This window comes from Littorina saxatilis, linkage group LG2, assembly GCF_037325665.1.
Source record: "Littorina saxatilis isolate snail1 linkage group LG2, US_GU_Lsax_2.0, whole genome shotgun sequence".
Classification (NCBI taxonomy): Eukaryota; Metazoa; Mollusca; class Gastropoda; order Littorinimorpha; family Littorinidae; genus Littorina; species Littorina saxatilis.
The window spans coordinates 62,844,593-62,870,392 of NC_090246.1; the positions used below are offsets into that span (position 1 = coordinate 62,844,593).

Sequence of the window (25,800 nt, forward strand, 5' to 3'; positions counted from 1 at the left end):
TTGACTGAAGAAAGGATATTAAATTTATCAGGATACCACCCCGACTGGACAATTACGTGATCGAACTGCCTACAGTTTTTAGTCATATTATATAGCACCTCGGGTTTCCTTTTGCCAGTGAGGGTCCAATAGTTATCCCACCGACCTGAATTATGTAGAGGATCGAGCCTGGGTTGTACTACAGCCTCACACATAATTTCATTGAAATCGGTTCTCAAACATCGGATATCTATTTGCGGACACACACACACACACACACAGACAGACAGACACAGTGAAACCTATATACCACCTTTTAAGGGGCGGTATAATAACTGGAAAATCAAGCGTCTCTAGTGAACCCTCGGACTAGTGGGACATTCCCGTATTTTACTTAGTATCATGTATGTTCCCAATTTTTGGTGAACTTCCATCCCCAGCTGTAGCCTGAGTTTGTGCACAAAGAATCCTTCTTTACTTATGTATTATCGGCATGAACAGTTCTCAACTCGTTTACAGTATAGCGTTCGTGGGATACCTCCAGCTTCGCTTGGATTAATACTAGTCATCGTGGAACCTGCGTCCATCCATACACAACTTCAGATGCAATGTTTCCTTTAGAAAACCTCTGTACACAGTGAACATACGTTTAAGTGCGATAAATTACCGTACGATGAACTACCAGTCTCATTTCCAAAGGGTCTTACCTTCTGACAACCTCATAAACCGCAGGAAGAAGGTTCAACTCGTTTTCCGCAGGCGAACTTGACGCCATGTTTAGTGCGGGACAAAGTAGTTGTCTCCTCTTGGATCCTTAAAAATCATAACTTTTTATACCAAACATATTTCACACACAAGCATAAAATGAGAGTAAAATCAAGAGGAAAATCATTCCTGTTTGATAGTTTTGTATCGTATTCAAAAAATATATTTATCCAATTTATTTTCTTTCTGCTTGGATCAAAATACTTCCTAGATTTTCCAGTCTAATGTTTTTATGCACGTGATGGAAGATGGCGTCTTATGAGTGGTGAGGGCTTGATTAATATATAAAACAAACGATGTCCTCCTTAGAAGCAAAGCAGTTGTTTTAAAAATACAATAGATTTAAACAACAGAAGAAGTTGTTGGATAAAGTTGACTGCATGAGTTCGATCCGTGGCAGTAGGGACATTCCCAGTCACACAATGGTCACGGAGGAGGAATAGGGGGTGTGTTTGATTTTAAAAAGTGTCGTCTGCTACACGAGCACTGAGTTGTGGCACGCACCTACATTGCTCCTAGCCTTCATCAACGAGATGATTGTTTTGAGTAGGATGTAAATTGTACGAGAGAAGACCAATATTTACACTGCTTTTTGTAGATAAGTCTGCACCGTATAGTTCTGGGCTCTTTTTAATTTAAACAGGTCTATAATTAGTATTAAGAATAAGAAACGTTTGCAGTACCTGTATCAATCATTTGTCTAAAGACATGCAAAATCATGCTTTTTTTTTTTTACACAAGTGAACAATCCTATGAGTTTTAAAACTTTTTCCGGATCATATGGCATAACATTTGAACAGATACCTGAAACAATCGAAAATTGTAATTTGTATTTGAAGTACGTCGATCTATGGTCTAGTATGTTGGCAAAATATTCTAAAAGTTTCAGAGCAATCCACCTAGTCATTGCTGAAATACAGCGCTTTTTGTCATGATACCCCTTAAAATTGATGCAAAAACTCCCGTTTTTGACTGCTCATGCGATCACCACCTGCATCAGTACGTCAATACACATCTATGATCAGTAGGAATAGCATAACACATGAAATACGTAAGCTAGCTAAACAAAACAACATGTTCTGGGTAGATAATTGATTTGACTTTCTTCTCGTATGTAAAAGTTGCAAAGTTTGGCTATTGTGATTTTTGTTAAATTTTTGATTGGTCCCTTCTGTTTTTATCCGGTCCATTTTGAGGGTACCCTTCTTTGAGCGACGGTCATGTGATCCAGCGGTAAGAGAAATCTTAATCCGAAAGGTAGTCAAGTGAACGGCCTTAACTGGCATAGAAAGTTTAAATGAAATGACACGGGAATTAATGCTTTAATGTTTGGTGGAAATTTGTTGCAATAATTTTTGGCGAAGTGTATTTTGCATGATTCATTTCATTCTTCACAGGTATGCAAGTCCAAGAAACTATGAGTTGGAAAAGGCAGAGAAAGCATTACAGAGCCAACCTGCAGCGTCTCATCCTTTGAAAGGAATAACTGTAAGTGTATCCAGGGCTGCGGCCGTTTTCCCCTTCTCTGTACTCTGCATCTCTCTTACAAATTGATAAGATATATATAATATAAATATTTGCCTATATAGATACTGATAGAAAAGAAATCTCACTGATCCTAGCTGGAGTACCTGTAATGTAATGCCTACATAACTTATTTATGGCTGTATCATTTACAGGTCACAGAGATTAAACAAGTGGACAGTAGGGGCACCCCAGCTCGGGAGACTAAGCCTGCACCCAAGCGAGAATTTGTGGACCCCCTGAGTTCTGGAGATCCACTGGGAGCTGATGGCGCCATCAGTCTTGCTTTTGAGGGGGCCGACCCACTGTCCAGATTTGCTGCAGAGGCTGAGCCTTTGGGAAGGGCTAGAAGCAGCAGTGAGAAGGTGTTTATCTGAAGAAGGTTTTACTTATTTGTGATCAACTTGTAGTTGTTTTCACTTGCTTAATTTCGAAGGTGTTTGTGACAATGTGTGTTATTGTGCTATGACAGATTGATTTGATGGTTGAATGAGTACTTGGTTAGCCTGTACTAGTGCTTAAGTTTTGATCCTTCTGTGTGTATGTGTCTGTGTGTCTGTCTGTCATTACATGTATGTATGTTTGTCTGTCTGCATTGGTATCTGGGAGATCCATTTTATTTCATGCTTTGAACAGCTGTACCTAAGCTCATTTATCTTAAAATCTAAGTCTAAATGTGCTTGAAAATAACTTTTCTAACCATCATTAACATTTCATTAGGCAGGCAGGCCACAGACTCACGTAAAGTATTGAAGTGGGATTGTGCTGGTGCCATTTGTAAAAGGCCAAGGACGAGCTAGTGGATAGATGTGTGATGGTTTTCATTTTAAGGAAGGAAGCAGGTAATTGCTTATTGTGTACTTGTTTTTGAACCATAGTACACAAAAGAACCATGCATATATACAACTGATTCGTTGATGTGGTGGTTTCAGAAGAAGGACGTAATCAGCCCAGATGGGCTAGATGAATCCTTTGAACCATGGTCCTCCAAAAAAGCTGGCATCTTGGCCAAGTACACAACATCAGAGAAGCTCTCCATCACCACAAGTTTTCTCTCTGCCTCTGACAAAGAGAAAGGTATTTCAAGCTAGATTCTTACATTTCTTTGCGCCTGTCTGTTTGTTTTTCTGTGTACATTTTTGTATGCCTGTGTCCATGTATGTGTGTCTGCGTGTGACTGATATTGTATCTTTTATTATATATTTTATTATATAACTGACATAAAGATTCAAAAATGTCCTCTTTTTTTTTTAAAGTTCAACATGAAGAATTCAGTTGAAAGAGTTTGATGAGCTGTTTAGATAGAAAGGATTCTTATGGTTTTCTGCTTGGTTTTGTGATATATATACATGTGTTAAACAGTTTTCATTTGTATTTGCAGTTGTGATCAAGACCCAACATCATGCTGCAACAGTGACAGACAAAGTGAAAAACCGACTGGAGCAGCTTGATGACTTTGAAGAGGTACAGTACTGTGTTAATGAATTCAATGGGTATCAGAAGCATTTCTCTGTGGTCTTGACTCATTCAGTACTTTGAATTTTATTATTATGAATGCAGGTGAATGAACAAGATCGGCAGTAAAATCCTACGTAATACGTTTGATTCCAAAGAGTTTGGTTAATCAAGATGATCTGTATAACTAAGAGCTATTCAGGGATAGTATACATAAGAGCGGTGTCTCGCAATACAATAATACTTCATTATCTCAACCTGAGAAATTGCATTGCGGCTGACAATTAAATGCAATGAACAGAACACAAAATTAAAACACGTCAGCATAAGCAACTATCACACACACACACACACCACCGCACACACACACACACACACACACACACACACACACACACACACACATGCATACACACAAACACACATGCATACACACACACACGCACACACACACACACACACACACACACACACACATGACAGGCCACCTGCTAGGTAGGGACACTTTTAGCTGGTCCCAAGGGTGTCCTTTCACTGCAGGTACCACTGTACCCTATCCTCTTCCTTCTGGCATGGGTTCAGGCGCATGTTCCTCATGGTTGAATGTATTTTCAGGGTTCAGTGAAGGAGATGATGAACCTGAGCCAGCAGGACTACGTGAAGCGTATCGAGGAACTCAACCAGGCGCTCGTCACAGCCTGGGAGCAAGACCAGCGGGTCAAGTCACTCAAGATTGCCATTCAGGTACATTGCAGTCAGGTTTCTCTGTATCTGTTTCTCTGCATAAACAGTGGAACTTCCTTACAGTCAGGTTTCTCTGTTTCTCTGCATATACAGTGAAACCCCCTTTAAAGAACCCCCCCCCCCCAATTTAAGACTCCCTCCCATTTAAGACTTTGTTTTCTCAGATTATCTGTTCATAACCTCTGTAAATGTAGCAGAAGGGGTCTATGTCGACCTAAAGTGGGTGGATTCCCTGTAGGTGCATTTCCTGTAGGTGCCCGGTAGCTCAGTTGGTAGAGCACTGGACTTGTGATCGGAAGGTCGTGGGTTCGAATTCGGGCCGGGACGGACACGGGTCAACTTTATGTTCAAACCCAGAGACGGAAGCCATGTCCCACCCCCGTGTCACCGCAATGGCACGTAAAAGACCTTGGTCATTCTGCCATAAGCGCAGGTGGCTGAATGCACCTAAACACGCAGACACCTGGGTAGCACGACTCCGTTGCTGCTAGCTTTCCACTGGGAGGAAGCAACCCGAATTTCCCAGCGATGGGACAATAAAGAAATGAAAATGAAAAAAATGAAAATGTTTTCTCTGTATACCGGGAATACATCCGAGTGCATTTCCTGTAGCGTTTTGCTGATCTCGTTGAAAGTCACGTGATGCTTTGCGACATCAGTAGAATTTGATGTTTTTTCAATCTTTTTTGGTATTTTTTTTAGAAATTCGATTCCATTTTGCAATTTTTGATTAAACTTTCTTATGTTATTGACTCTCCACCCTTCTGACTGCTGTCTTTCTGTTTGTTTGCAGTGTTCGAAGTTGCTGGCAGATATCTCTGTCATACATTTTTACCCCAGCAAGTTTGTGCTGATCACAGAAATATTGGACACATTTGGTAAGTATCGATCTTCACAGGCTTTTGTGTACCCAGACATTTTTGAAATCTTTCAGTGTCCTAAGAATTCTTCAAAATAAAGTTTATATTATCTCTTACATGAAATAGTATTAGGATGAGAAATAGTTTATGCGCGATATAAATTATAATACACAGTAACATCTGGCAGTCAAGATATATGCCATGAAGTAAAATGTATGCATTTGTAAGTTAAAAAGAAATTAACACCACAAAAAGTAGTACTGTGTGCTGTATCCTTCTTTTTTTTTTAAAGCTGACTAATATACATACAATGCCATACGAGGTATTGAAACTCTATGGTTGGGGTTTGTGCTTGGTTGTATTTTGGAAATTGTGATACATGTACATGCAATTCTTACTACTGTACTTTCCAATTTGATGTGTTTTCCAGGTCGCCTGGTGTATGACCGTTTGCTTGAAAAAGCACAATACATCCCACCTGGAAGTACGAAGCCAGTACGCTTGCCATGTAAGTTCTCCTCAATTCTGCCTTTTTTTCTTGTTTATTTGTTATCAAGAGCTATGTGCTTGTTTTGTTTGAGTCCTAAAACTTTTTTTGGGAGGCACCCTCATTGGAAAACAGCACTTGTGTACCAGCAGCTGCAAACAAAATGATTTAGTTGAACCCTCTTTTCAAGGACTCCTCTTCCCCCCCCCCCCCCCCCCCCTCCTTCCCTCCCGCTTTCAAAACCTCACTTTACTCAGATTGACTGTTCAATCATAGTGTCTGTAACTTTACCTCAATTTTAACATTTTATTAATCCTTCCCTTTCAAATTTGATTAGTCAGAATTTTGAGGTCTTAATTAAAAGAGAGATTCCACTGTATTTTATTTTGATATATTTCACCTGCATGCATCAAGTATAAGCAACCCTTTTTTTATTTTGCAGCCAACTTTACACCAGCAGATGTGCCAGAGTCAGCCAAAGAAACATGCAGAAACTGGTTCTTCAAGATCGCGTCTATCCGAGAGCTGATTCCACGACTATACGTGGAGTGTGCCATCCTGAAATCCTACAGCTTCCTCACTTCAGGGTAGGTTGTGAAAGGCATCTTTTTAATTTTATAAAGCATTTCTTCAATTGGACTGTGTGTGTGTGTGCATGTGCGCATATATGGGGGTGTGTTTGTGTGTGTGCGTGAATGCATGCATATGTGTGTGTGTGTGTGTGTGTGTGAAAAAAGGTTGGTTCTAAGCCTGTTAAAGTTTAATGATGTCTTATGTTGCGGTGGAACAGGGAATATGCAGACGCATTGAAGCGAGTTGCCCTAATGACACGAGGCATTGGGGATCCGCTAGTAGCTGTCTATGCAAGATGCTACCTGTGCAGGGTAAGTCATTTACACATACTGTCTGTTTTTTATGTGTGTGTCTGCGCGTGTGTGCGTGCGTGTATGAATGGGTGAGTGAGAGCTCTTATGTGAGTTAAAGATCATTGCATGGGGTGGATTGATAAATGAGTTTCCATGCATGATTTGATGCCAAACCTGTTTTGCACTGTGTTTTTAATGACTTTTTCAGGTTGGCATTCAGGTGGCCCCCAGTATCAGAGACCATGTCCTACCTTGCTTTGATGACTTTCTGGGCAGCTTTGTGCAGGTATTTTGTCTTTTTATCTTACATCATACATGGCAGAAATAGAGTACAGTGGTTGTTACAGACAGGTTTAATTGTAATGATGAAGCTGTATTATCTGTTTTGCTCATATTATGTTCTTAATTATTATGTAAAATTACAACTTTTTCTGTGTTTTTTGTTTTCGTTTTGTTTGTTGGTTTGTTTTGTAAATCAATTCAAATTTGTTAATTTTATAGTATTTGTTGTTTATCTCTATCTAGATTGCGGGTGAAAAGATGTTGGTTAAACATTGAGCGCCACTTTAATTGATGTATGAGAACTGATTTATTTTTATTTTTATTCTTGTTTGTTTTGGAAACAAAGGGATCTAAGCACTCTAAATGTATAGACAATAACAGCAACTGAGTGATATGTGGAATTTCAACGCTTCTTTAGTCTCTCAGGTGTCAGCATGGTTCCGCATAACTCGCACTTGCTGTTGTTGTCTGTGTTTAGAGCGCTTACAACCCCTTGTTTTTACATTTAGTCAAGTTTTGACTAAATGTTTTAACATAGAGAGGGGGAATCGAGACGAGGGTCGTGGTGTATGTGTGTCTGTGTGTGTGTGCGTGTGTGTGTGTAGAGCGATTGAGAGTAAACTACTGGACCGATCTTTATGAAATTTGACATGAGAGTTCCTGGGTATGATATCCCCGGACGTTTTTTTCATTTTTTCGATAAATGTCTTTGATGGCGTCATATCCGGCTTTTTGTAAAAGTTGAGGCGGCACTGTCACACCCTCATTTTTCAATCAAATTGATTGAAATTTTGGCCAAGCAATCTTCGACAAAGGCCGGACTTCGGTATTGCATTTCAGCTTGGTGGCTTAAAAATTAATTAATGACTTTGGTCATTAAAAATCTGAAAATTGTAATTAAAATAATTTTTTTATAAAACGATCCAAATTTACGTTCATCTTATTCTTCATCATTTTCTGATTCCAAAAACATATAAATATGTTATATTCGGATTAAAAACAAGGTCTGAAAATTAAAAATATAAAAATTATTATCAAAATCAAATTTCCGAAATCGATTTAAAAACAATTTCATCTTATTCCTTGTCGGTTCCTGATTCCAAAAACATATAGATATGATATGTTTGGATTAAAAACACGCTCAGAAAGTTAAAACGAAGAGAGGTACAGAAAAGCGTGCTATGCAGCACAGCGAAACCACTACCGCGCTGAACAGGCTCGTCAGTTTCACTCCGTTTTGCACAAGCGGCGGACTACGGTCATTGTGAAAAAATGCAGTGCGTTCAGTTTCATTCTGTGAGTTCCACAGCTTGACTAAATGTAGTAATTTTGCCTTACGCGACTTGTTTAGATCTTATCAAAGCTCTGCCTCACTTAACTATGATTGTTGTTTGCTTGTCATTTCAATGCTTGTTATTTTCTCAGGTGCCAGCAGATTGGTACTGCAAAACTCTTACTTGCCGTACTTTTCGGACTATAAGGCGCAACTTTTTTTCTCAACTTGAACCCCTGCGCCCTATTGACTGGTATCGCTAAAGAAGAGAAAACATGCACCCACATCCCCATACAAAAAAAACTAACACTCCCTCTCTTGTGATAATGCTTGTTTCTGCTACTACCACCCTGGATGAGTTTCCTCTCAGACATCAAAGAGACCGCCCCATAGGTTAAACGGGGTCACTGACCAGGGGTAAGAAGGTCAGGGTCAGTGTCTCATAGATAAAACTCGGTCATTGACCCCGGGGAAGAAGGTCAGTGTCTGTAAACTGGGGCAGGCAGCTGGTCTCAAGGCCAACCAGCTATTACAATGCAACTGCCTCTGATCTCACGGCACATCTAGAGCAAAACTATTTTCACTCTGTATTCTTCCTTTGATGTGCGGCTAATACACCGAAGCGCCTAGTGTGATGTTTTTTCTCAATTTTACCTCAAAATTGGGGGTTGCGCCCTATATAACAAAGCGCCTTATAGTACCGAAAATACGGTACTCTTGTTTCACATGTCGTATGCATTGAATGTATTGGAAGATAAATAACCAAAATGGAATAAACTTAAAGCTGTTTTCTTTTTTTACCTCTGATTCCCCCTTCTGTGACCAGTAGTAAAGAAGAACCCTTATATGAGTTAACTTGTGTACACAACAATTTGCTGCAGAGGCTGTGTTTGTAGCATTCAGTGTGTTGGACACAGGTGCAGAACGACAGCGTGCAGAACATCCTGGCAGCCCAGAAGATGGAGATGCCGCTATACCTGACCCTCTTCTCACCGGCCCTAGACTGGATCCTGCAGTGTCTGGCCCACAAAGCCTCTGACGCCTTGCTTAACACTACGCTTGAGAAATGCAAGCAGGACTGCAACAAGTATGTGATAACATATGTGACAATACACATTAGACAATATGTGATAACCGGCAAGGCGCTGACTTTCGTTTGTGCATTGTTGATGGTGAATGCATGTTAATTTATTTTTAATATATACTTTCTTATGTGATAACCAATGTGCTATATTTTCTCAGGACAAAGAACAAATGTTTATTTTGAATGTTTTATGTATGTTATTATTACGGACACAAACGCTCAGCAATGCAATTTCTCTTTTAGAGATTAATAAAGTTATTGTATTGTATTGTATTGTATTGTAGTAAGAGCTTGTAGAGGCTGTGCATGTGATGGAGTTATTGCAGTATGTGTCTAGTCCACAGAGCCTCTGATGCCTTGCACCACGCTTGAGAAATGCAAGCAGGACTGCAACAAGTAAGAATAGAAGCTGTGAGGGTGATGGAGTTATTGCAGTGTCTGGCCCACAAGTCGAGAAATTTCAGTTTTACGCCCACACGGCAAAGCCATTTGGGGCATGTGAGGCTTTGCTGACAATTTGAAGTTGAATTGTACTTAATTGAAGTTAATTGTATTGAGATCTGTTGCATTCTATGCTATTGTATTGTATCCCTGTGTTGAAAACAAAGAATGAACTGTTGTAAATTACCTTTACTTGTACAATTGTAGATGTTAATGCTTTCAGCGCGCTACTCCTCAACTCCATCATGTCGGCTTTCCACCCTCAATTCATCGCCAACAGGGCCACCTTCTTCACTGAGATGATCAGGGAATGCGAGGACACAGGCTTCCCTAAGGTGACTAACAGACTGACTGACAAAAAGCCTTGACAAGATGCACAGTTTTTATGGGTACTCACTACTGCATGATGCTTTAGTGCTTTTAGTTATGCGCTATAGAAATCTCCTTAATAAATAAATAAATAAATAAATAGCTGTAGTCCCCATGTTGCATGTATACCTCTGCTTTAGCAGTTTGTGGATGCAGTCTTTGGTTTTGTTGTTGTGGATTTTGCCTCTGTGGATGGGGTGTTAAGGGAGGGGGAGGGGAGATCATTTAGGGGAAGATATAAGGTTATGATTGGGTTTTATACACATTCAAGACTTATGTGGTCATTTATTCGTTGTCAAAATCCAACCTAGCAATAAGCAATATGTGCAACCAAAAAAGCAAGCGAGCGAGCGAGAGAGAGAGACAGAGAGAGACAGAGAGAGACAGAGAGACAGAGTGAGAGTGAGAGACAGAGTGAGAGACAGAGTGAGAGACAGAGTGAGTGACTGTGTTTAAGTTCAAAATACCAACCTTTTTTGCCACATGTATAACAGATGAAGTGAACAAGTTAGCAAAGAAACCAATCATAAATATAAAGATATCTTTTTCTTTCCCAACGCAGCACCTGCTTCAGCAATCACTGGGGCGTTGCCTGGTTGTCGCTGAGACACCTGAAGATCAGAAACTTGCTGTGCTCAGTGAAGTGTGGAAGTCTGTCATCAAACTCAAGAATCCTGCTGTGAGTGTTCTGGTTTTTTTCTGTGTGTGTGTGTGTGTGTGTGTTATTACTTTTCTATATACCATTTTAATTTGTCTTGTAACAGTTTCAAAGCTGTTTGCTTGAGATCTTACATATTGTTATTTTTTAAAGGGAATGGCAGACAAAATTATCCTAAAGGGAATATTTTTTGTAGATCGAGCTGCAAAAAGACAGAAATACAGAAACGTATTAAACCTTCTGTGTATGTCTTACATGAACATGTTTAAGATATTCTTGTCTGAGTAGGCTGACTTTATAGGACTTATTTCCGGCAAGGTGTGTGATTTTTAAAATTATTGTTTTTCTTTCTTTCAGGACTACATTTCCTGTGCAGAGGTGTGGATTGAGTTTGTGGTGAAACACTTTGGGGTAAGCTTGATTTGATGCAGTTTAGCACATTATCAGTCACACTCAGCAGTGGGGTGATTTATGTAGACTTCACATATGCTCTGTTGTGTATGTGCATGTATTAGTCTGAGTATGTCTTGTTTCCTATTATTCTGTCTTTCTTTATTGATTTAATTCTATCATTCTTTTATTCCTTTCTTACTTTTTTTTCTTTCTTCTGTCTTTCTTTCTTTCTTTTTTTCTTTCTTTCTTTTTTTCTTTCTTTCTTCCTATTATTCTTCTTTCTGTCAGTCTTCCTATCTTTTTTTCTTTCTTTCTTTTGTTATTGTTCTTGTTGATGATACATTATATTTTGAGATTTGAGTTTCAGATTGTAACAAACAGAACGTTCATCAGTTCTTAAATGACTGTAGTTGTCATAGTGTTACTGACATTACTCTAGTTGTGTACTGGTAGAGCCTGTTACTTTGGATATTTATGCTCTGTCTGTTTTTGTGTTCAGAAGCGTGAAGTGAACAAGATCCTAGCAGATGTCATCAAACACATGACACCGGACCGTGCGTTTGAAGACCACTACCCTCGCCTCCAGTCTATCGTTTCCAAGATACTCACACACATGAAGGACTTCTCGCAACTCTTTTCACTGGTCAGCATTGAATCTAGTCATGTCAGATTGAAATGGGATATCATTAGGTACAATGAATCAGGACCAAATAAATCATATCAATAATAAACGAGTGAGAAATTAGCTTCAAAATATTGTGACAAATAGTTATGAAGTTTGACCCTTTTTGTTTCAGAGGAAAAATGACTTTACCTTTGCTCTATATGATTCTCACAGTTTCATTTGTTTGTATGTTGGTGTGTATTTTTTAAACTGTGAGAAATTATTGTGAAAATAGTGTGAGAAATATGTTATAAAGGTTGCCATTTTTTGTTTCAGAAGACGAATTTACCATTGCTTAATCAGAATTGTACGTTTTGTTTTCCAGGACAAGTTCCTGCCCTTTTTAGACATGTTCCAGAGAGATGCCATCAAAGTGGAAGTGTGCAAAAACGTGTTGGAGGCTTTTGGAAAGTATGTGCAATCATTATACTTGTATAGTCGTTGAATGATGAAGCTCTGGGGATGTTATTGCATTTCTGTGAGTGTAATTGTGTGTGTCGCCTGTGGAAAGTGTATATGGAAGGCAGAAGGTGGTAACAAGTATGTGTTGGTTTCAGTGTGTCTGTTCTGGTGGAAGTAAATGTGTGTGTTTCTGTGGTCGTCTAGTTCTTCTGCTTGCACAAAGAATGTGGTGTTCTTAATACACAAGATTCTCTCTGTTATGACTTTGATATCTCTGCAGGCACCAAGTTGAGACAGTCAACGACCCTGTGGTGATTAACGCCATGATGTTCCTGTGCAAGACTGTCCATGATTCTGTCAAGTAAGTAGACTTGCTTTTGTATTCACATCATTACACTTATGTTACCTGAAAGGAAAAGACATCTGAAGTTTTGCAAATTTCTTATTACTGTACATATAATTCCAGGCATCACTGTTTAATTTTTCACTTTTTTGGGGGGTGTGTGATGTTTTCTTCTGTTTATATGCTGAGAGGGAAAGGAAGCAATACACTACAAGAAAGGATAAGAAAAAAACACCATCTTAAAGTAAAGCATGAATTTGTCAGTTATATGCTGTACAATTGTTTGCCATCAGTTTATTTTTGTTTGGGTTTTTCTTTGCTTGATCTTTTTTTATAGTCTAGTTTCTATTGTCATTTATTTTATCCTTGCTGCTTTTTGTTTTGTGTTTCAGTGCACTGACCCTGGAGGATGAGAAACGAGTGATTGCCGCTTTGCTGTGTGGGTTCATTGCCGGTGTGTCATTTGGACGAGACTTTGAGCAGCAGCTCAGCTTCTATGTGGAAGCCAGAGGCTCTTTCAGCAACCTGGATCCTGTGCTTGTCACCCTCATACAGGTAGACAGCATGTTTTGTTCTATAGTTTGTGGGCTTAGTTGAAGAGGAAAATGTCTATCTTGAAGTTTTTGAATTCTGTAAAAAGGGATTCATGCACTTCCAGAGTGGCCTTTTTTTCAATATATATGTTTTTTTGCACAAATGGCGTATTTTACTGAAGTAACAGCAAACAATACTGTGTATTGTACTAGTAGAATAAGAGATATAGACCATTCATGGCTTGATCAGTGATAATCAGTTTCGTCTGAAAAGTGTCATGCTCAATAATTTAACTTGGATCATTTTATGAAAATGTCATTTAATTGTTTGTTGTTGATTTCAGAGCGTGAACAGATTATCCATTGACACAAGACAAGTCGTCAAAGGAAATCATTCACGCAAAACAGCAGCCTTTGTCAGGGTGAGTATGATTAGTTTTTGATTTGATTCTATTTTCTCAAATGTTCTCTCTTTCTTTTCCTCTTGTTCACTTTAATGCAGTTTGTTTTGTCTTTGGAAGAATGGGAGGGGAAGGGGAAGGGGAGGGGGGAGGAGGTGTAGAAGTGTTGCAATCTGATGCTCTAGTATTGTGTGGAATTCTTAGTTGTTTTGATTGATTTGTGGCTGCTGTAGTTGCATATTGCCCTGTTTGAATTAATGTAACAAATGAAGCAAGTGTTGTATGATGTGCATGTTGCAGGCGTGTGCTGCGTACACTTTCATCACCATCCCATCGCTGCAGTCGGTGTACTCTCAGCTACAGCTCTACCTTGTGTGCGGTCAGGTGGCACTTCTCAACCAGTGTTTTTCTCAAGGTGAGCCGGAATGTTGTCCTAGATGTCCAGGTTAAATAGTATGTGTTGGTTGTTTGCTGATTGGTAATTTGCCTGTTTGCTTTTGGCTTTGTTAGATGGTTGTTTGCGAGACTGTTTGCTTAGTTTTTACTCTTTAGATTTGACAGTTATAAGCTCAAATCAGTGCTGTTCCCAGACTCAGAGGACAATCAATTGGTCAGATGGACATAGACTAAAAATATACATTGGTCCAAAGTGCCTGGCAAAAACAAATTGTTATGTCAAAAGACCTAAATGTCAAAACCATCGGACAGTCAATCGGCAAGGGATCAGTTAAGTACCTCAGATAAATAAAAAAAATGATGGGAGACTGAGAACTGAGAACAACACTGCTTAAATACTGCTGTGGATACCAAGCATGCATATTTGATTGAACACTTTTTTGTGTGCATATATAGACTGTCCTCTAACATGCAAATTCTCTCCAACAAAGTGTGAAGACTGATGAGAGAATTGGTAGTGAGTTTGTAGAGACATTTTGAGTCATACAAAACTGTACAGTCATGCTCAGTTCAGTGGGAGTGTATGCCAAACAGTCATAGTTAGTTTGCTAAATTCTTTCTCCGTGTGTTTGCAGCTGATGCCTTTTTCAAAGCTACCATCTCTCGCATCCCCGAGCTCCCTGTTGTTCTGGACACTGAGGGCAAAGTGCGGTCCACAGAACCATTGCTGGTGGAGTTCATCAGTAACTTTGTCTCCACCCTTGTTGCCACACCTGTAAGCAGTAGCTGCCGTTTCATGTTGTTAAAGTCTTAAACTTGCACATAACACGGAGAAAAGTTTCAGTGAAATGGAAGGGCTATTCTGTGTGTGTGGGTGGATGTTTGTGTGTGTGTGTCTGTTTGTGTGTATGTGGGTGTTGGTGTGGGTGTTGGTGTGTGTGTGTGGGTGGGTGGGTGGGTGTGTGTGGGTGTGTGTGTGTGTGTGTGTGTGTGTGTGACAGTAACACATTGATACCGGAACTCTTGAGTCATCACATACACTTGACCTCTGTCTATCGTTGCCTAAATTTGAATGCTTTACCAACCGACTTACAACTGTTCGTCCAAGAAACCCACGGCAAAGTAATATCATCAGACACAACACAGTTACATGTATTTTGTCGCCTTTGCAGGACAGCCCAGAGGCGGGTGTGCTGTACCTTCTGCGAGGGCTGCTGAACGTGCTGCAGGACTACACCTGGGACCAGAGCTCTGACGCCAGGGTCACAGTCTACACTAGGGTGCTGGCTGCACTCTCTGCGTACAGCCAGGAGGAGTACCCTTACCACGTGGATAAAGGTGGGGGAGCTTGAGTGCCCTGATTTGAGACTTACAACATTTTTAACATCTTGGTTGACATTGACCCTGCCTGGACGAATGTTTTCACTTCCAAAGTTTGAGCTTACAAGAAATTCATAAAGAAAAATATTTTTGGAGCACTGTGATAATCACAAGAAAAAACACGTTCAGTAACAGGGTAGCACCGTTCTGGAATCCACCTCCAGATACGTTCAAATTCGCACCAAGTACCAATAATTTTTAAAATATCCTGGACAAGTCCTCAAAATTATAAGAAAAATGTGTCAATTCTGACGAATGAAGAAAATAAAAACCCAACTCCAATTGTAATGCAATCACAGATTGTGACAACTTATGGGCCGTGAGTCCTAGGCAATAACGCCAGTCCAAAAACTACCACATGTACCTCTATAACAACTTGAGGCCATTAAAATCCCACTGATTGTGCTAGGGGTTCTGTAAAGTGGTGATATAAAAAAAAAATGAGAGAAATAAAGCTGTCATACTTACCAGCAACATGCTACACAGTATCCTTACTTTGAAACAGAAAATGTTTTAAATTGTGATTAAATTACATATTCTTACTCCGAATCACATAAAGCATTTGACTACGTCTGAGATGCTAGGTACTGAAAAAACGCTACCCATCAAAAAACAAAGGGAAGCGACCCCTACCAAAAAGCTTGAATAGCCATGTTAACAGCCAGGTTCCCTGGGAGTTACCTCCCATATAGCTACTTCCTCTCTGTCACCACGTGACCGCTCATACGGACTTCAGCGTCTTGCAGAGAGGTTGTGTGGAAATTTTGTGCGCTTTTTGAGGCTGCCTTTGGTGGAGTTGTTCACTTGCCGGCCACGTAACCCATCGTTCTCCTGTCAGGGCTTCGTTTGGTGAGCCCGTTCTGTATTTTTCTGTGGTTTTTGTTCGTTTTCGCCTGCTGTTGCTGATATTTTGTCCCTTGGACTCTGTGTGTCAGTAACACGTGCGTTGTCGCCATTTTGCTTCTGTCAGCTTGGCTGACTTGCTGTCTGTGGCGTTTAACCTGTGCTTGTTCACTGTTTTGTTGCAAGTTCGGTTTGTTTCTGCGTTGTTAGTTACTGCTTGCGGTTCGTGTTTACGTTCATTTTCAGTAACTTTTCTTGTATAATTTTTTGCTTGTTTACGTTTTCGTTGTTCGTCAGCATGGCTGATTCAGACAAACGTAAGGGTAAATCCGATTTGAAGGGCAAAGTGAAACCTAAATCTTCTAGCACCAAGCCTTTGGTGGTCGTGTCGGATGAAGCACGCAATACCATTTTGACGGTGCCCATTTCACCGCCTGGTCCTAGTATTGTTTCTCGTCCTAGTACTTCTTCTGTTACTCCGCCGCCGCCCTCTGCGGCTCCGGAGCAGGGGGCTATCGTTGCCTCCTTGTTGAGCTCGTTACTTCCAGAGATACGTTCCATGGTTCAGACGGAAATGCAGCGAGCGTCTCCTTCCGCTAGCACTTTCCTTCCTGCGGAGATGGGGGGGGGGGGGGGGGGGGTGCGTTCCCTCGCTTCCGTGGTGGTTACCTCGGCTTCCGGTCTGCATGCTCAGGCTGCTTCCGCCTCTACCACAGGCGTCTCAAGTAAGTCGGACCGGTCTGGCAGCCCTCGTGAGGCGTTCGGACATTCCCTTACGGGAAGCGGTTCATTGCCTCGGGGTCACTCCCTGCTCTCTACTGGCAACAGTACTCCGTATGGTGAATCTGTCGCTCAGCTTCGGTGTCTGCCCTCACTAGCCCGCACCCAGTGCCGCAGTGACGGGTTGGACCGAGAACTGGCCTCCGGGCTTTACGGCTCCCAGCCGCAGTTCTCGCATTCGTCGTTTCCGCCCCCGGCGGTTTCGACGTCTGCACTTCCGGCTTCGGCCGGACACGCTGTCCCTCATCCGAGCACGTCCTCTTGGCTGCAGGAGAGGGATCAACGGCGTGAGGTTTTTGCGCTTCCGGCGCTTCAACCAGGAAGGCTGTCACTTCCCCCGGACGGGGCCGCGACTTCCTCCCACGTACATCCGGCGGCTTCGGATGGGTTTCCGTCTTACCCTATGCACTTTAGTCAGGGTTCAAGTCGGGAGCACTTCCAGGATTACGGGTTTCCGGTTTCCGGTCATCTCGGGTATCCTGCCGCCGGCGTTCTGGATGACTACAGTCATGGCACTTCCTGTGACCACTCTGATGTGCAATCAGTGGCCAGTGAAGAGCCTCCTTCGGGAATGTCATCAAGGCTGCGTGTCATCCTGGACACAGCAGCTGAGGTGACTTCACGTTATTTCCCGGAGGGCACGGCTGCGGCGGTGGCTCCCACTTCGGGGGCACCTTCGGCGATGTCGGATTTCCTACCTGCTAAGGAGGCTAATCCTTCCTTCCGCTTCGCGGAGTCGCCGGCCATAGCGTACCATCTGTCGCAAGTCTGGGCTTCGGCGCCTAGGCGGACAGGCGGTGTGCCTCCGGACCCTGTTCCGTTTCTGGTGCCTTTCGGCACAATTCCGGAGCAATCTCAGCCTTGGCTGGCGACGATAGCACAGACTTCTACCTTCGTGCCATCGCCTCCGCTTGCGCTTCCTCGGCATAGCCGGAACCTCGTTGCGTCATACGCACTTCCGCGTTCCGTCTTGCCGGTGACGCCGGACTTGACAGCTCTTCTGGCCAAGCCAGTCAAGGGCGACTCAGTGGTTCCGGTGAGAGAAAGCACTCTCCTCTCCCTGGAGGAAGTCGGACGTCAGCTGTTGGAATTGGCTTCAATTTCCGACACGCTGATTCGGGCTCTCTCTAGGTCTTTGACGGACGACTTAGTCCCGTTTACGCTCAGCGAGGAGCAGAACGCGGACGACGTCTCCTCCCTCCTCACAGCGTTGGCTAAGGTAAATGAGGAACAGACTCGTCTCTCGTCTGTCCTCATTACAGTACGCACACGCAGTCTTGGCGAGGAGGGAGTTGTTTCTTGCCAACTCTCAGTTTGCAGAGCAGGTTACCAGAGACACTCTCAGAGTGTCTCCGGTTGTGGAGGGCTCCTTGTTCAGCCAAATGGCGCTTGTCGCTCGGCAACAGGAGATTCAGTCCAACAAGGATTCTCAATTCCTGGACATGACTCTACAGGGCATGAAGCAAGCTAAGCCTTCCCAGCAAGGGAAGGCTCAGCCGGCCTCTCATCCCAAACCTGCTCAGAAGAGGCCTGCACAGCAGAGCTCTAGAGGCGGCAAGAAACGGATGGCGTCGGGAAGGGGACGAGGCGGCTCGAGTAGCAAGCCTCACCCCCAATGAGGCGCCCCCGGTCTCACCCCCCTCCCGCCCTCCACTCTGGTGATGGCGGGAGGCCCCTCCCGGGCACTTTCCCATTGGATGGTATCTGTAGACAGCCAATGGATAGTGGGAGTTGTGAGATCGGGCTTCCGTCTCTTATGGCGGGAGGAGAAGGCACCTCTTTCCCGACATCCGCCGCTCTTCAGACCCCCCTCCTCGCAGGAAGCAAGATCCGTCCTTCAGGCGGAGATTGTCTCCCTGGTGCAGAAGGGCGCGGTCGAGCGGGTCCTGGACCAAAGCTCACTGGGGTTTTACGGCCGTCTTTTTGCCGTCCCCAAAGCTTCAGGGGCGTGGCGCCCCGTCTTGGACTTATCTCTTCTCAACACTTTTTTGAGAGAGATCAAGTTCAAGATGGAGACGCCGGCCACGGTCAGGGACTCTCTGCGCCCAGGAGATTGGGCGACCTCCATAGACCTGACGGATGCATATTTCCACATTCTTATGCATCCGGCCGACCGGAAATGGCTTCGTTTCCGGTGGGGAGATCAGGTCTTCCAGTTCCGCGCGCTCCCTTTCGGGCTGTCTCTCGCACCATGGATCTTTACCATGGTGGTGAGACAGTTTTGCGCACTGGCGAGGTCGCAGGGGGTTCGTCTGTGGGTCTATCTGGATGATTGGCTCGTTCTGAATCAATCCCAGATAGGCTGCTCGCAGCATACCCAATCAGTCCTTCGAGAGGCTCACTTGTTGGGTTTCTCGATCAACCGATCAAAGTCGGAGCTGATCCCGTCTCAAACGTTCACCTACCTCGGGATGGCGTTCGACACGGTTGCCTGGACTGTCCAGCCCTCCCAGCGACGGGTGGACAAACTCCAGGCTCAGATCCGCTCCACTTTGCCTCTCCTGCAGGCGCCCCTCCGGTCTCTCGCCTCCATCTTGGGGCAGATGGAGTCCATGGCTCTGTTGGTTCCTCTGGGCAGGGTCCACAAACGGCCTTTTCAGGCAGCGCTGAAGCCGTTTGTGGACTCACCTCAGGTGGACTGGAACGCCCTCGTCCCTCTCCAGGGATGGTTCCAGTCCGCGACCCTTCCGTGGCTGGACACGGAATGGATCAGCAAGGGAGTTCCGATCGCCCTACCTCCCCCAGACTTGGATCTGTTTACAGATGCTTCTCTGCGGGGATGGGGGGCACACACGGACCTACACACGGTGTCAGGTCTGTGGTCGGAGGAACAGAGCCAGTGGCATATCAACTTGCTAGAGCTAGAAGCAGTAGCTCTAGCTCTAGTCGAGTTTCTGCCCTCCCTGCAGGCCAAGCATGTTCGTCTGTTTACAGACAACACGACTGTGGCCGCCTATATCAACAAGCAGGGAGGCTCGCGGTCCCCGTCTCTCTCGGACAGGACCTGCGAGATCCTGAAGTGGTGTGCTCTTCACCACATCACGATCTCAGCCAGGTACCTTCCAGGGAGGCTGAACACTCTGGCGGACGAGCTCAGTCGCTCCGGCAGAGTGCTTCAGTCAGAGTGGACCATCACTCACGGGGCACTGCTGCGCCTTTGGGCTCAGGTCCAAAAGCCTCTCGTGGACCTCTTTGCCACAAGGTTCTCGAAGAGGCTTCCGGTGTTCGTCTCGCCATTCCCGGATCCTCAGGCTTGGCGAGTGAACGCTCTGGACATTCCCTGGACGGGCCTGGAGGCGTACGCCTTTCCGCCTTTCCCATTACTCAGCCGAGTAATTCGAAAGGCGGAGCTGGAGGGGCCGACTCTTCTTCTTCTGGTCGCCCCTCTGTGGCCGTCGCAGGTCTGGTTCCCGGACCTGCTACGGCTCGCCCACGGGCCTCCCATTCCTCTCGCCCTTGTGCGAGGGGAACTCGTGCAGCCCCGAACAGGCATCCCACACGAGGAGCCCAGTCTTCTGAAGCTTCACATGTGGAGGTTGTTCGGGACTCACTGAGGCGCTCTGGAGCGTCTTCCTTGACGCTGGACCTGGTGGACCGCTCGCACAGGGCGTCCACGGCGTCCGTTTACGCCTCACACTGGAGGTCCTGGGCCTCCTGGTGCTTGGAGAAGGGGGTGAGTTCGGTGGCGCCTCGCTCCATGCAGGTGGCCAACCACCTCTCTTTTCTTTTTTCGCAGGGTGCGTCTGTTTCCTCCTTGAGGGTCCGGCGCTCAGCTATCTCTGCGACGCTTAAGCAGATTGGTAGATCAATTAACGTCGGGGGAGTGATTGCAGCAGTAATCAAGGGTGCTGCCCTCAAGCAGGCCAGGTCCAGGTGCCCGTCCCCCAAGTGGGACCTGTTTCTGGTCTTAGCATTCTTGCGTTCTTCGGATTTCGAACCGCTGCGGGAGGCTAGTCTGCATAATCTTACTCGGAAGACGCTTTTTCTTCTTCTGTTGGCGACGGCCCGGCGGGGTAGCGAGGTCCACGCCCTGTCGGGTCTGCCAGATGACATTTCTTTTGAGTCGGACGGCTCTGTGTCTTTGCATTTCCGTCCCGATTTTTTGGCCAAAAATCAGACTCCGGGGCAGGCCTCTCCGTTGGTTAGAGTCAAGGCTCTGACCAACGCGTTGGCTCCGGACGACCCTGATTTGGCCAACTGTCCTGTTCGGGCTCTCCGTTTGTACTTAGAGCGCACTCAGCCCGTGCGTTCCAAGTCTCAGAAGTTATTGTTTCTCTCCCTCCTTACAACTCGGGAGAGAGATGTCTCAAAGGTTACGTTGGCCCGGTGGGTGACTTCTCTGATAAGGCAAGCTTATGTTTGAAGTAGCACAAACAGGGGGGGGGGCGTTGCCTGCCTTTCCCCTGGACTCCCCCAGAGCCCATGAAACGAGGGCATGGGCATCATCGCTCGCAGTCCTACGCTCCATGCGCCTTGATGATGTTTTGTCTACTGCGTACTGGCGCTCTGAAGATATATTCCTGAATTGTTATCTTCGGGACATTTCTGCCCTCCGCCAGGACGGCTCTCGTGCTCTTCCTGCACTCGTAGCAGCTGGTCAGGTTCTGACCAGAACGTGATGGTGAGTTTGAGTTTATTTCTTGCCCACCGCCATGTTGATGTTATCTGCTTTATGTGATTCGGAGTAAGAATATGTAATTTAATGGAAAATTTCTAAGTAAATTTTCATTTCATTAATATACTTACCCGAATCACATAGTGAATTCCCTCCCGCCTTCCCCGCTTGTGGTTTTTAGTCTTTCTGAAGCCGTATGAGCGGTCACGTGGTGACAGAGAGGAAGTAGCTATATGGGAGGTAACTCCCAGGGAACCTGGCTGTTACCATGGCTATTCAAGCTTTTTGGTAGGGGTCGCTTCCCTTTGTTTGTTTTTTGATGGGTAGCGTTTTTTCAGTACCTAGCATCTCAGACGTAGTCAAATGCTTTATGTGATTCGGGTAAGTATATTAATGAAATGAAAATTTACTTAGAAATTTTCCAGTAAAACTGAGTTTCTGCTAGTGAATCTTTTATGTGAGAGATGTCAGGAATAAAAACTGTAAATGACAACATGAGGCACAAAGTTCAACAGAAATCTTCTTTGCTTGCATTATTCATTTTTGTTTTGCATTGTTTTTTGTTTTGTTTTGTTTTTAGTGGATGCCAATGACGCAATGTATGGGGGTGATCCAAAGTTCCTGGCAGAAGTGAAGGGTGTGGCAGATACACTCACCACTCAGATTCTGGCCCATCTCAAGTCACTCTCAGCCCCAGAGGTAGGCATCATTTATTATTACTTCAAGTAAAGCAGTGTGATACTTTTGAAACGATTCAGTAAATGAGTTAAATCTCCGTTTTTGGGGTAAATGTTTGGTTCCATCTTCTGAGCAATCTACCATCAATGAACATGTGTTTTATGCATTAATTGAACGCAGTAAGCTTTCTGAAACTTTATTCTGGAAAACGGCTTGTCATTTCTGTACTAGAATGGCTGCTCTTTATGTTACTGTATCCTACTTTTTATTTCTTTGCATGCTTCTCTGCTCTGAGTCAGAAAACTTGAACCTGCGATCACTTCTAGAGACATGTATGACAACAGAAAAAGTGAGCGCAGGGAACAGTTTTCTGACACAGAGCAGAGATTGTCATTGATGCACTTTTTCTATCATCTCTCTGCTTGCAGATGGAGAAACGCAAGACAGCCCTGGCCTTTGACCTGCTGACCTCGGTGATCGCACACAGCGATATGTCCAACACGGCCATGTGTACGCTGGCAGCCAACTTGTGGGGGCTGGTCCAGCGTACTGGACAGGCAGACACAAAAGCCATGGTCAGTGCTTCCTGTACCTTTACATGTGTTGTAGTTGTGTACCTTGGCCAAAAAAAATCGATTGGGACCAATGTTCATTCTTGTAGCGGTGCTGCAAGCTTTTGTCTGCACTTGTAATAAAGGGCATGACATAGTCCTAAATTAACCCTGTGGAAGTGACGTCACACACTGAAAGAAGAGCGACACATAAGATTCACTCAGTGGGACCTTGAATCCCACATGGGGCTTCTCCTTCGTTCATGGGCTGAAACTCCCACGTTCACTCATGTTTTTGCACGAGTGGACTTTTATGTGAATGACCGTTTAATGGCATACACCATTTTCGGGGGAAGCATGCTGGGTATTTTTGTGTTTCTATAACCCTCCGAACTTGGACATGGATTACAGGATCTTTTCCGTGCGCACTTGGTCTTGTGCTCGCATGTACACACGAAGGGGGATAAGGCACTAGCAGGTCTGCACATAAGTTGACCTGGGAGATCAGAAAAAGCTCCACCCTTAACCCACCAGGTGCAGCGGGGATTCGAACCTTCGGCTTGCCGGCTTCTTATCCACTAGCTAGGCCATTGCACTCCTCAGTTGGAACCAATGTTCATTCTTGTTGAAGTGCTTTACAAAACAGTTTTTATGCACTTCTTATATTAAAGGGCATCCCCCAAAAGACTGTGTTTGGAAATAACTCTGTTGGGTTCGAATGGGTTGTGAAAAAGTGAATACCCTTGCTTTTAATTAGACAGAAAAATCCACACATGCTCCTTGCCCATGTGTTTCCGACACATCCTTCTTCACTTAGTGACTGGCCCATAGATTGTCTCACGAAAATTCACTCTTTCACAACCCAAGAGTTGACAGTTATTTCCGGAATTCGCCTGTTGTTTTCCTAGCATTTGAATCTCTGAAACCTTAACTATTCAAGTGCAATTCTATGCATCGTTTAGGAAGACCAAAAACTGTGATAAATGTGCACAACCCAAAGTCGGCAAGTGATTTGTGTAATTTTTCTGTTTGCTCCTGCTCTTTTGCTAATTTTTTTCTTTCTTATTACTTCAAAAGTTTATGCCGATTATTTTCTTTTTGCAGGCACGACTAGGAAGCTACATTCGCAGCAAGGCCAGCTCTGGAGCTAAGGGTTTCAGGGAACTAGCAGCACAGACCAAGATTGAAGTCTGACCATTTTCCTAATAACAGTTAATAAAATGGCATAACAAAAAAACTAAAATACACTCACACAAACGTGCAGGGTGTAACCAACTTATCCCAAATGTGTTCCCCACCCCATTCCTCCACCTGTTAGAAGTTTTTTGTTAGTTTTATCTGTGATAATGCAAGATCATCTATTGATTGATTTATGTATGGTTATGTGTGAATGATTACTGATGTGGTACTACTGTGGACATAGTGATTGCATTGTTTTTCTGTTCAACTTCACATATTCAGATCAATTTCTTAGGTTTCTGATGTAGACTGTGTTTTGCTTAGTTCAGGAGCAAGTTAACTATTCCATCAAAGAAGGCAAATATGAAGCAATGAAACAGGAATCTTCTAAATGTATTCTGTTTCTTCTTGTTCTGTCCTGAACTTACAACGTTTATGCACATTATGTGGTAACTATAAGTCGTGTTTCTTAGTATATGATTAGAGTTGCCACTTGGTGACTTTAAAGTATACTCCTCTGTTCAGTGGCCTATGGCAATCCGTTTGTAAAGAAATTACGTTTTTTCCTGTTGATCTAAATAATAAATTATTTAACTAAATAATTCATTATATAGCTAAATAATTCATTATTTAACTAAATAATTTATTATTTACACAAAAGTAAAAAGTGTGATTGTTGTAATTAAAGAAATCTTTTATTTACTAAACAATTCATTATTTAATAAAAACAAGAAGAGCAAACGCTCGATCGAGTCACTTTCGCAGTTCTGAATATTATATGAGGCATCAGATGGACAGGAAGAAATTGCTATTCACAACACAATGAGTCACGTTCACATAAAATTTGAGCCCGGTCACTTTTATAGTTTCCGAGAAAAGCCCAACGTTAAGTTGTGTGTTGCCGAACAGAAAAGGCTAGTTATCTCCCTTGTTTTTCTGATAACGTTCGTAAAAGGCTACAGATGTAAATACTTTGATGTAAAGAATAATCCTACAAAGTTTCAATCACATCCGATGAACTTTGTCAAAGATATAAAATGTCTAATTTTTCCTTTGACGCTGACCTGTGACCTTGAAAAAGGTCAAAGGTCAACGAAACCATCGTTAAAGTGTAGAGGTCATTGGAGGTCACGACTAAACAAAATATGAGCCCGATCGCTTTGATAGTTTCCGAGAAAAGTCCAACGTTAAGGTGGTGTCTACGGCCGGCCGGACGGCCGGCCGGACAGACTAACACTGACCGATTACATAGAGTCACTTTTTCTCAAGTGACTCAAAAATCCATTATTTACTATATAATGCATTATATACTATAGAATGCATTGTATACTATAGAATGCATTCTATACTATAGAATGCATTCTATACTATAGAATGCATTCTATAATATAGAATGCATTCTATAATATAGAATGCATTCTATAATATAGAATGCATTGTATACTATAGAATGCATTCTATAATATAGAATGCATTCTATAATATAGAATGCATTCTATAATATAGAATGCATTCTATAATATAGAATGCATTCTATAACGTTACGAAACTACTCTCTGTGTCTCTGTCTCTCTATGTTTCTCTTTCTCTCTCTCTCTCCCTCTCTCTCTCTCTTTCTCTCTATTCAATTAAACTGCGTCAGTGTCTCTGTCTCTCTCTGTCTCTGTCTGTCTGTCTGTCTCTCTCCCTCTCTCTCCGTTTCTCTCTCTCTGTTTCTGTCTCTCTGTGTGGCTCTCTCTCTCTCTCTCTGTCTCTCTCTGTTTCTCTCCCTCTCTCTCTCTCTCTCTCTCCGTTTCTCTCTCTCTGTTTCTGTCTCTCTCTGTCTCTCTGTGTGTCTCTCTCTCTGTCTCTCTGT

The 25,800-nt window shown here is 43.4% G+C and overlaps 2 protein-coding genes across 2 annotated transcripts in view; one reads left to right on the forward strand and one right to left on the reverse strand.

Moving 5' to 3' along the window:
- LOC138959495 (activating transcription factor 7-interacting protein 1-like) overlaps positions 1-25,800 on the reverse strand; it is a 364,173-nt gene that overhangs the window by 310,726 nt on the left and 27,647 nt on the right. The gene's annotated exons all lie outside the window — the stretch shown is intronic.
- On the forward strand, positions 966-24,470 carry LOC138959496 (VPS35 endosomal protein-sorting factor-like). The gene is made up of 26 exons (XM_070331014.1): positions 966-1,009; positions 2,142-2,232; positions 2,424-2,633; positions 3,201-3,345; positions 3,650-3,732; positions 4,339-4,467; positions 5,261-5,345; positions 5,758-5,835; positions 6,257-6,401; positions 6,605-6,698; positions 6,889-6,966; positions 9,153-9,322; positions 9,984-10,095; positions 10,692-10,808; positions 11,145-11,198; positions 11,680-11,823; positions 12,170-12,255; positions 12,527-12,607; positions 12,982-13,144; positions 13,467-13,544; positions 13,824-13,938; positions 14,555-14,694; positions 15,092-15,257; positions 22,118-22,236; positions 22,644-22,790; positions 23,871-24,470. The coding sequence occupies exons 1-26, from the start codon at positions 993-995 to the stop codon at positions 23,958-23,960; spliced, it is 2,937 nt and encodes a 978-aa protein (XP_070187115.1). The 5' UTR covers positions 966-992; the 3' UTR covers positions 23,961-24,470.